The sequence below is a fragment of the Miscanthus floridulus genome, chromosome 19 (assembly GCF_019320115.1).
Source record: "Miscanthus floridulus cultivar M001 chromosome 19, ASM1932011v1, whole genome shotgun sequence".
NCBI classification, from domain to species: Eukaryota; Viridiplantae; Streptophyta; class Magnoliopsida; order Poales; family Poaceae; genus Miscanthus; species Miscanthus floridulus.
This window is the reverse complement of record NC_089598.1, coordinates 85,267,265-85,279,412: the sequence shown is the minus strand read 5'-3', so window position 1 is coordinate 85,279,412 and position 12,148 is coordinate 85,267,265. Positions and strand designations below refer to the sequence as shown.

At 45.3% G+C, this 12,148-nt stretch overlaps 2 protein-coding genes across 2 annotated transcripts; both read right to left on the bottom strand.

Annotated features, from left to right (window-relative positions):
- Positions 1–1,197: 1,197 nt before the first annotated feature.
- Positions 1,198–1,626, bottom strand: LOC136526296 (uncharacterized). Its single transcript, XM_066519011.1, has one exon. The coding sequence runs from the start codon at positions 1,624–1,626 to the stop codon at positions 1,198–1,200; it is 429 nt and encodes a 142-aa protein (XP_066375108.1).
- Positions 1,627–9,366: 7,740 nt separating this feature from the next.
- On the bottom strand, positions 9,367–10,635 carry LOC136529727 (uncharacterized). The gene has a single exon (XM_066522797.1). The coding sequence runs from the start codon at positions 10,590–10,592 to the stop codon at positions 9,639–9,641; it is 954 nt and encodes a 317-aa protein (XP_066378894.1). The 5' UTR covers positions 10,593–10,635; the 3' UTR covers positions 9,367–9,638.
- Positions 10,636–12,148: the final 1,513 nt, after the last annotated feature.

Genomic DNA, 12,148 nt, shown 5'->3' with positions numbered 1-12,148 from the left:
GGGATATAACGGTGGCCCTGTTTCGATGCCGCTGGATCAAACAACACCAACTGAACGAGATCGGATTGAGAGTCCTGGACCTCGAGAATCTAGGCTACCAAGATGACCCTTGGGTGCTCGCTTCACGTGTCGCACAAGTTTTCTATATGTCTGACCCACAAAGTAACCTCCCCCCGAAGAAGAAGATAAAGCACGTGGTTGCCTCCGGAAAACAGCATATTATTGGAGTTGATGGCGTGGACGATGTTGAAGCTTACAATAACTACGATGAGATGCCGCTATTCACTGACTTTCCTAAGAAGATCAGTGTTGTGGAAAAGAACCTCCCCAAAGACATAATGCCATGGGAACGAAAAGGTGTCAAGGGAAAAGTCGTTACAGCGGGCTAGCTAGTTGTTGAACGTGGAGTGTTTGTGTAAGTATGTGTTTGTAAGACTTCATTTATGCATGCGTGTGAGACTATATATTTATGTACGTGTGTAAGACTACATATTTTTGTATGTGTGTGAGACTACATTTTATGCATGTGAGACTACCCTTTGCAACATCCAGATGACTCTATTTGAACATCCACTCTATTACTACTAAAACTTTATGAAATCACTTAACACTTTATGAAATGAAGAAATGACCAAAATAAAAGTAGGAGACCTTGATGAGTTTTTCATCTGAAATCATTTACTCTTTCAAAATATTATTTTAAGTTGAAATTGTTTGATTTTCAAAATTTGAATCGTTCAAACAAAGTCACATGACAAGATGACCAAAATAAAAGTTGTACATGTCGATGAGTTATACAACTTTTATGTTTACAACATTTTCATTTTATTTAATTTAAAGTCATAAAATTGTAGTCGAAGTTTTAAAATTCAAATTTATAATTTTTTTTGTTTTCTATATTGTTTTGACTACAATCGTTTATATATATATATATATTTCTTCATATATATAATAATACAAAATATTATATTTGTGCATATACACAATTGTTTTTATATTACTTTTATTTTGGTCACAATTGTTTTATATATACACAATTGTTTTTATAATACAGAATTAACAATTTAAAAAATAAAAATATATTTCTAGGGGCGGTTGGATCAGGAACCGCCCCTACAAATACATTTGTAGGGGCGGCTGGATCAGGAACTGCCCCTACAAATGCATTTCTAGGGGCGGCTGGATCAAAAACCGTCCCTACATATCATCCTGTCTATATATACGAGGGTGCACGGGTGTTGTCTTCATTTGGGCGCTCTCTTCTCCTCCGACGCCGTCAGGCTGCCCCGCCGACGCCGGCCCGTGCCACTTCCCCTCACCTACACGCCCCATCTCCGCCCCTGCGTGCCTGCTCCTTCCCCGCACCCGCGCGCCTGCTCCTCCCCGCCCTAGGGTTTCTGACCCCGCCGCCGACGCCCGCCCGCTCCGCGGTGGTTGGCCCCCGCCGGCCGGCCGCTTCCCCTCACCCGCGCGCCCCATCTCCGCCCCCGCGCGCCTGCTCCTTCCCCGCACCTGCGCGCCTGCTCCTCCCCACCCTAGGGTTTCTGACCCCGCCGCTGACGCCCGCCTGCTCCCCGATGGTTGGCCCCCGTCGGCCGGCCGCTTCCCCTCACCCGCGTGCCCCATCTCCGCCCCCGCGTGTCTGCTCCTTCCCCGCACCCACGCGCCTGCTCCTCCCCGCCTTAGGGTTTCTGACCCCACCGCCGACGCCTGCCCGCTCCCTGGTGGTTGGCCCCCGCCGGCCGGCCGCCCTAGGACAGCTCGTGCAGGGAGTTTCCCCTGTGTAGGTCGCCCGCCCCAGGACCTAAGCCTACCGGTGACGAAGGTATGCTGCATGCTAGTTATGATGATGATATTTGCAATGTTGCGGGTGGTGGCTGTCTCCTGGACTATCCCTGATCTGTGCATTTTGACTATCCACTGGATTATCACTGAATTATTCTAGTATACTGCTTGAGTACAGAATTATTTCTTTACTGATCTGTTCTGACTTCCTGGATTATATACTATAGTAAAACTTAATTATTTGTTTTTTATCAGCAAGTACACATGTTATTTCTTATTTGCAGTATGACATAATATGATTTGTGGTAGGTTCTTGCATTGTTCTAGTATGCTGGCTTGACTATATTTTTTTTAATGAAAACTTGTGCTACTTGCTGGACTATGATAGTAAAGTTGTATTACTTGCTGGACTATGATACTTGCTTGACTGTATTAGTTGACAATTTTGATTTAGGTGATTGTCCTCCACACCTAGCATGTCAAAGTTCTATGTTTTGTGTTTGGTTTTGATTGGGCTCCACGGCAGGGATTGAGACATAAACACTTACACTGCATACTTTCAACTGTCTTGATGCTTACTACTTTTAGCACATGCCACTCTGTAACTGTGAGAGATAAATCCTTTGCTCCTCTCTATCCCTCATTTCAAACCTTGTGCTCAGATATGGCAGGGATTGAGACATAAACACTTATATTTGAACTATGCAACAAGTAGAAATATAAAAGCTTAAACACTTATATTTGAACGGTGCAAATTAATAGTCAACCTTTTGTGTGCTCAAGGTGAAATAAGCACTGGAATTGAAATTATGTTTGTGATACTAACAGACTCAATCTTCTATTCTCCATAGTAATGTAATAACAACAATGGCTGCTTTTAATAAGTTATAAACAAACTTAATGGATCACTGGCACATTATAGAAAAAATAGCATTAGATTAAGAAGTCATATGTTGCTGTATCTCGGCCTAAAGCTCCAAGCTAACTACTGTTAGTCGACTAAACAATTCTTGGTAAACTACCCTAGCTATGTACCAGCAGGTTGCCAGTAGCAAGTTACATGAATAAGATATCTCCATCAGTCCTTCTATGTTACCACTCTTTCTCTGTCTTTTTGGTTCTTTTTCATGGCTGTTTCTTGATGCAACATCAACACTTCTTGGTAGACTTGCAGCTTCTTCCTCCAGTTGGTTGCACACTTGCATCAGCTTCTTCTCGTATTATACATACACTGTATTTGCTTTGATGCTATTGTCTGTACTCTTACTCTTACTCTTACTCGTACTACTCTCTATACTACTCTACTACTACAAAGTTAACTAGATATGTGCCTACTACTTCTCTTACTACTACATAACTACTGCCACTGCTCTATACTACTACTACTCTGTACTACTTAACTGCTGCTGATACTCTATACTACTACTTAACTATCCTTGCTACTACTTTATACTCTTACTCTTACTACTACACTACTACTCTTACTACTACTCCACTGCTCTTACTACTCCTACTACTCCTCTTACTACTCCTGGGCATGCTTGTACAACTGGGCATGCTTGTACAATTGGATGCCCCAATTTGGATCCACCACTACTCCGCTCTGCTTGCTGCTTGCTGCTCAAAATTGAAACAGGCTTCCAATTGTAGAAGCTGTTAATGCTTATCTTGGACATGATGATGGCTATTTCGATTTTTACACGCTGAGCAAAGTGCCTAGAGTAATGGGAACTATACATGATGTTCATGCCCATTTTGATTCACACTGAGCAAAGTGCCTTAGGTCAATGATGTTAGATTTTTAGGCGCAGGAGGAGCACCCTTAGGTGCGGCAGCCGCACCTTACTTACGATTATTGTCTGCAATTTTTGCTAGCTAATAATCAGTACACCCTCTCAGTGCATCCTCCCTGTCTAATTAGCACTATTTCCTAATGGTATCTGTGGACTGATTAGTAGCTTTGATAAGAACTTGGGTTATTAATTGAGACCTAAGGCACTTTGCAATGATGTTTCTATACATTCTTAATAGTATTATTTTCCATCTGTGAACTGTTGGTACTCATTTCCTGCCATTTGCAACAGCTCATTAGCTCATTAATCCTAGCTGTTCTTTCATTGTATGCTTGCAGCCTTACACTTGTTTGTTTAATTAGTGGGACTTCGATTCATCTAGTTTCATTTTTTTGGGAATAAATATCTGCTGAGTAGAAATAATCCTTGCATTTATATTATTCTTCTTACATTGTCATTTGTATGCTTGCAGCCTTGCACTTGTTTGTTTATATTATTGTGGCCGGTGGCTACTAATCTTCTCTGTACTTGCTGTCTTCTCTGTACTCCTCTTCTACTACTACTCTCCTCTACTCCACTCTACTCCTCTCCTCTCCTAAGCAGTTGTTGCTTTTTTTGCTACTTCTACTACTTTCCTACTACTACTGTCTACTACTTCTGATTGTCCGATCTGCTTATCAGGTTCAGAAGATATTAAGCATATGATGTTCTTACATTGTCATGTTGCTTTTTTTGGGAAGCAGCACCTGTTTTTTTTTGCCAAATCTCCCCTCTCCTCTATTTGTTGCCACCTTTTCTATCCTCTATGTTTTGGAAGCAGCACCTGCTTTTTTTTGCCAAATCTCCCCTCTCCTCTCCTCTCCTTTGTTTTGCCGATGATGAAATTGTCCAAGTCCATACATTATATGGAATATGAGCTGATGATCAAGAACTTGTGAGGAACTTAACATCATTAGCAGCCGCCCCTACATTACCTTCTCCTCTCTTCTCTATTATGATGCCTTGATGCTCCAAGTTCAAGATCAGATGATGTTTGACATGTTTCTGAGGCCTCTACCACTGCTACTTCTCGTTTTTTTATATATTGTTGTTTTATAGGACTACTTTGGTTTATAGACCTTTTTTATTTCTTATACCTTCTCGTGTACCTAAAGCACACTTTCTTGCATCTATTAGAACAAAGCGCGAAATAATGTCGTGGACACCAGACAGTGCAGCCCGATGCCCCGAGCATGATGAGCAGCCAACCCTTGAGGACCAAGCACTAGAGGACCAGCTTACTCAGGAATAGTTCAATAAGGAGGTACAAAATGATCTAGAAGTGATGCTTACTCAGGAGCAGTGTGACGAGGAGAAAGGCCCCGAAGGAGAGGCTGCTGAAGGCGAAGAAGAAGAGGATGATGCTGATGATGACTCAGAAGAGGGATATGTAAGTCCCGAGGATCCTTTCCCACGTGAAGCCAGAAGGAGGCCAATGGAGGAAGATTTGGACAAGGACTTTGACCCAAACGAGGAGGTAGGGAAAAAGCCTTAGCTTGTAAATTTTGCTAAAGCTTTGGCTGTGTTACCTCTGCTAACACTTTGACCTATCGTATATACAGGTCCCTCCTGAAACTCGGAAAAGACGACGTCGACGTCTGTGACATCTCACTGGACAAGACGGAGTAGAGGAAAGAAGAGCAGAGGCAACAGCCACAGAGACAGATCACGATGCCTCTGCTCCACAACCTGAAGACACAACAATGACTACCAAGCCTAAGAGGAAACGAGGGGATAGAAAAGGAAATCTATATCCAGATAAGACATGCTATGTGATAACGGAGGTCGGGCCAGCAGGGGAGGTCCTTGAGCCGAAGGAATTAAGAGGACGATTCCGTAATGCGATCGGGGCCCTAGTAAGAGATAAATTGAACCCAGCAATCCCTAACTGGAAAGAGGTACCAGAGAACAAAAAGAATGAACTATGGGATAGGCACCTAAGGGTCAATTTTAGATTTCTGGAGGGTAAGCACGAACTAGTAAAAAAATACTTTCAGGATGATAGGAGAGGTATTCCGACGTTAGAGGTCGGAGCTCAACACAAAGTATATCCAAAAGGGGTTAACTCCCTTCAAAGAGTTCAGCAAAATAACTCCTAGTCAATGGGAGGAGCTTGTGGCTCAGAAGACTTCATTGAAGGCATTGGAGCTCAGTGCCCATGACACCGAGCTGGCGAAGAGGAACAAATACCACCATCATCTAGGCCCCGATGGCTACTATGCCAAGGAAGAGCAGTTTTGGAAGATGGACGAAGAGGCCACAGCTGCTGGGAATATCGATGTGACGAATCTAAAGGTACGCTCAAGGAACTAGATATATGCGAGGAGTACAGAATCATCCGGTAGTAATCTTAAGTTTAATAAGCCGGAGACCCAAGAGGTGGTATTAAGGATACTGAAATATGCTGAAGACAAGGAGAAGGGCTCCTTCAATCCTTCCAGAGAGAGGGATGAGCTTAGCCTTGGCTTGGGAAACAAGGGGCACACAGGCCGCACCAGGGGGCTAGGGAAAAGGATGACCTGGAAGCAAGGATTCGAAGATGATAGGCACATGTACAAGAAACATGGCCGAGACCGGGAGACTAGTCTTGAGCTCCAAGTGAAGGCTCTAGTTGCGAAGGCGCTGGAGGAGCAAGGACTGTCTATGGAGCCACGGATATTAGTGACGTCGCTGGGAGAACTGGTATTAGTTGACAGCCCTCTGAAAGTTCCTAGCAGCCAAGGTTCCACTGCAGCCACAACCCCCGTCAATCGCATACGGGAACCAACTAGTTGCACCTTGGTGTTTCTCAGCGGCCGACAGAACACTATGATGGAGGTGGCAACAGGTGTGGCACATCCTCCTGGTGGCTTACACCACAATAATAAGATATCGCCGGACTACACTAGGGTCGAGGTGCATACCGTGAAGCCCGAGTTCATGTAGTGGAGGATAGACTACGCAACTCCCGAGGGGCTGGTGTTACTCGGAGACGTTATTGGGTAGTTCATTCTCTGGCACAAACGGGACATTATATTGACTGCTTCTTCGCCGCCTCCCCCTCTCCCAAATTTGGAGCGAGTTGTTGTGGTTGGGGAGATATTTTCACCGTCTCGTGACCACCACGTACCTGAGATGCCACATTCTTCCCCGCCTCCTAGCGAACATGTTCCTGATGAGATGCCACAACCTTCTCTAGCTCGTACCAAGCAAGTGCATGATGAGATGCCACAGTCTTCTCAACAAGCACAGCCGATACATGAACAACAAGTGCCTCCTGAAGATGGTGATGCACAAGAAGACAAGGACGTGCCTGAATGGGAACTTCGAAAGAAGATTCCAATCAACATAAGGCCAGTTTATGTTCCGGTGAAAGATGTCTTGTCGGTGTCCAAGTGGTATTCACATGACCAGTTCAAGCCTGAGAACTAAGTTAAACAAGTCCCATCACGGGGTTCTGAGGAGGTCGTAACTAGCAAACTCCACCAAATTGCAAAGCAGTATCCAAATGTTGATGACATCAAATGCTTGATGACCAACACAACCAAATTGGACTAATGAATTTGCAAGTGATTGTTTTGTAGTTCAATAGGATGCAAGACGTGACTTGGACAAAGGCGACGTGATGATCCGATGATCAACACCTCAAGCAAGACCTTAGGAGCACAAGAGAAGACCCAAGATATCAAGCAAAGTCCAAGCATGAAGATAGGAACCAAGCCGCACGCAAGATCACGAATAGCTCACAGCAGCGACCGGATGCTGGACCGGACGCTGACAAAAAGCGACCGGACGCTCCGATCAGAGGCTCGGCAACAACAGCAGCAACCGGACGCTAGCGGCAAACCGACCGGACGCAGGACAGCAGCGTCCGATCAAGTACAGAGAGGTTCCAGAGCGGCGAACTTGCGACCGGACGCGTCCGGTGCAAGTAACCGGACGCTGGCAGCGTCCGATCAGTTGTTCGCTGCTCCAATGATCAGGACGACCGGACGCGTCCGATCAGGACGACTCTAGCGTCCGGTGAGTAGCAGAAAAGCGGGATTTCGTCCCCAATGGGTTCTTTCTCAGTGGGGCTTATAAATACAACCCCCAACCGGTCATTTGGAAGGTGTGGAGCTGAGAAAACATATCTAGGGTGTTGATACACCATTTTAGTGATCTCCACTTGCATAGTGCTTAGTGTTTCATTAGGTGATTAGCGTAGGTGCTTTGCGAAATGCTTAGGTTGATTAGACCACCGCTTATGCGCTTGCTATAGGTTTAGGCCTAGTGTTTAGTGAGGTTTGAATACCTCTTACCACTCGGTGCTTGCGAGCACCATTGTTGTACATCGGAGGGTCTTGAAGTCTTGCGAGATCACACCAACCGCGTTTGTGGTGTGGCCGCCACCGTGTACCGGAGGGAACAAGGCCCGCGGCGTTTCGGCCGGAAGCTTGATAGTGAAGACAACGGGGAGCATCCGGGAGAGGCTTGCCGAAAGGCACGTCGAAGACCCACTTGCGCGTGGGGAAGGCTCGATGCTATTCATGGAGTTACCCGACCGGGAGCTTAGCCCTTGCGAGGGATTCCTTGTGAGGGGCTGCAATGAGGACTAGGGGGAAGCTTGCGCGCTTCTCGATACCTCAGTAAAAATACCGGAGTCGTCGACGAGAGTTTGCATATCTCTACCTTGCTCTTTAGCTTCCGCATTAACATTGATTGTATTACTCCTTTTGCGGTAGAGATAGCAACACACTAGCAAAACCGTAGTTGCACATTTAGATAGTTTATCCTTTGCATAGGTTTTGCTAAGGTTAGAAAAAGAGGCCATAGTTTAGAGTTAGATTTTTAAGTTGCCTAATTCACCCCCCCCCTCTTAGGCGTCACGGTCCCCTTCAATCTAGATGTTGCAAGTGTTTCATCTTGATGTTATAAAAGTAGATCGGAATGTTGCACATGTTGCAGTGGCTATACACGTATGTTTCAAGTGTATGTTCCAAATGTTTCATCTCATTTTCCAGACGTATGTTTGCAAGTGTTTCATCTAGATGTTGCATATGTTTTTACACATATGAAATGCTTTCAGGTGTTTTTTGCTAGCGTTTCATACACATGCTGTTTTTGTACATATGTTGCAAGTGTTTCATCTGGATATTTCAAAAGTAGATCTGGTGTTGCAGCTAGTGTTTCAGATGCATGTTTCACGCGTTTCATCTGCCTTCAGACGTATGTTGCAAGTATTGCATCTGGATGTTTCAAAAGTAGATCGGGGTTGCATCTCCGTCTTCTCGCTTTTCTACTGCCTCACCTTCGCATTGGTGTCTCCACCTCCTCCTGGCGCTGACTGGGCATCCACCCCCCCCCCCCAACTGGCCACGTGCGCGCGCGTGAGAAGCGAGGGGGCCGCGAGCAGGGACTCCCCACGTGCAGTCGGACGCGGGGGGGGGGGGGGGGGGGGGGGGGGGGAGACGGAGTGCAGGCGCTGGCGTCCGTACGTCTGGGCTCTAGCACTGCCGATGATATTTAGGCCACGTTAGGTGCTCTATTTCGTTGGTGTGCCTTTTGTTTCCTTTCTCTATGAGCAACTTCACTGATGGAGTAAAAACTGTTTTGAAAAAAATGTTTGGTAAAACTTCATATAGTAGATCTAAAAGAGAAGTTAGGAGAAGGTAGTATTTTCAGCTCCATCCAGTACCCACCCCTTCTAAGAACAGATTTTCAGGAATTTCACTTGAGGAACTGTTTCAACAGCTACCAGAGCTGCTGGAAAAGTTGTACCAAACCGGACCTTATAGTTAGGGTGCACTTTGGTCACTCTTGCTTTAAATAGAGAGTCGTGCTGTTGTACATTCATGACCTTTTCCCCTCTAGAAAATTATTGAAATTGCACTTGTGCTTTTTCTTACATCACATCCACGAAAAATGAAATGAAAGGGAGAGAAGTGGGAGTATTACATATGGTGGAAGCAAGCCCTTGACTTCGATCTAGTCAAGTAACACCGATATTAACAGGATATATGCACAATGCACATCAGGTTGACAGAATAGAGTAGCTAATAATCAAGCATCAACTTGCTCCTTGGTAGAAACCTTGACGTACTCCACCGCCGATGCCTGGGTGCTCCCCTTGCACTCGTAGTATAACGCGGTCATGGCGCAGGCCGCAAACACCTGCACGGCGGCCATCATGATGACGTACAGAAACCCCAGGAGCAACCCTTCTCCCATGTTACTAAGTGCGCATCTGTTGGCCAGAGTGTAGATAGGAGTTAAGGCAACGGCGAGCAAGGAAGTCACAAAAATGAAAAGCATGGCCCTTCTGCGCTTCCCCTTCAACAGCCGCCACGCCCGCCCAAGAGCGCCAGCGCCATAGCAACCGGGCTCGGCCACTGCCACGACGACGCTCAGGGAGCAGAGGAAGGATAAGTACACGAGGAAGACGACGGGAACCAGGAAGAGCAGCGACCCCACAGTTAACAACACGAAGTATTTCTTGATCTTGAGGAACATGAGCAGAGCGGACATGGCAGCAAGAAGCGCGACATAGGCGATCTCCAGTGCGTAGACGAAGGCGAGCGTGAGTACGGGGCCCTTCAGCTGTGCCTTGACTTTGCCGAGGAGCGAGCCAAAGGTGTGCAGCTCACCGGAGTATGTCACGACGGCAGCAAAGAGGACGACGACCTGGATGGCTGATCTGGTGATGGCGCCAAACAGAAAATAGGCTGCGCTGGTGAGCAAGAGAGCCCGGGCGTCATCTTTGGTCTTTTGGACGAGTTGAAGAATGCCTGCTGGGCTACTGGGATCGATGCTGTGGAGCGCCTTTGTGTCCTGGTCAAACTCGTCTCTGAGGGGCTGGACGGCGAGGTCGTTGCCGAGGAGGACGAGACAGGTGGAGGCGGCGATAATTGTGAAGACAGCTGCGAAGAGCCTCCGGTTGTGGCTAGGGAGGAGCAGGCCTTCTTTCAGGAAGTTGAAGAACGATGGGGTCGAGCTTGTTTGTTGCCCGGTTGCCATGGCTGAAGGCTGGAGCTAGCTAGCTAGCTAGAGAGATGGACAAAGGTCGAATAGAAGGTGATGAGAACAAAGTTGGAGGAGTGTATCACAGGTTATAAGCGCATGGTTGAGTAAAGAAGCATGCTTGGACAAAGCAACCTTATAGAAAAATTTGATGCCGAAGTGCCGGTCGAATATAAAAGGTCGCCGTTGTGAGAAAGAGTCAGCAGTCAGCACATTGGTATAGGCCATGTTACGCGTAGGCGTAGCCATTATTTCTGAAAATCTGAAATATCGGTGGAAGTTGCATAACGCGCTTATGACTTATGAGTTATGACTAGGAGGGTCAGGGGAAAGTCTATATTCTAAACATCATTTCTGTAGCTGTAGAGGGTTGGATAACGAGCCAGCTCGACTTGTTATGACGCGCTCCTCGTTATAGCTCGTTACGATAACGACCTGGCTCAACTCGACTCGTTAAGTAAACGAGATAAACTCTAGCTCTGCTCAGCTCATTTAACTCGCAAACCAGCTCGTTTGGCTCATGAGCTGGCTCGTTAACTATTGCAACCAATGCATATAACTATAGATACTAATTTATTCTATGCATACATCACGACAAGTAAATAAATAAGTGTAATGCATATCATACATGTATTCTAGACTCCAATCTCATACATGTAATATAGAATTAAGCTTAGTTGTTACTAGTTTTTGTTGTAGAACTACAAAGTATTTGGCTTGTTTAGGCGAGCTAGCTTGAGCTAGCTCATTAATTTAATGAGTTAAAATGCTAGCTCGACTTGTGAAGAAAAGTAAACGAGCCGAGCCGAGTCCGAGTCGAGTCGAGCTGAGTTAGCACTGAGCCGAGCGAGCCACGAGCTTTTCGTCCAACCCTGGCTGTAGGGCGTAGGAAGTTCATCTCTTGGGGTGTCTTGGCATTCGCAACTGTGACTCGCCTCTCGTGTTTCTGTTCCCTCCATTCTAAAAAAACAATTATCGCTTCCTAATGAGTAAAACAATTTTAAGTTTGACCAAATCTATAAAAATACAAATGTTTAAGATACCAAATAAAAATCGTTAAATTGATAATATTTACAACTGGATACATAAATATAGATATTTTTTCTTAAAAAATTGATCAAATTTAAAAAGTTTTGATTTATCCAAAACCTAGAATCGTTTTTTTAAGAACAGAGGGAGTAGCTCTCTGTAACAGTGCAATCTCTTTCCTCTTAATGAAACATGCGCATAAGTGCACGTTTAAAAAAAAGGAAAAGGTCTATTTCTGGGGTAGTTTCCAGGAATTTTCGTGAATAAAAGTCAAATCGCCTCTAGATCCTAGAACGCTAAATCCTGACCCTCTTAGTTCTTAATAATAACTAGCAATATGGTCCACGCAAATAGCACGCCTAGCTAGCTTTTTTATTATTATAACATTTGGGTTTTTCTTTTTTCAAAATATTGTTTGTAAATAGATTTTAGTTTTTGTTGATTGTTTTGATTCACGCTCTCGTTGATAGCTTTTGGTTAAGGCTAGGAGGAATAGTGGGTCAGAGGAGTGGCTCTTTGATTGA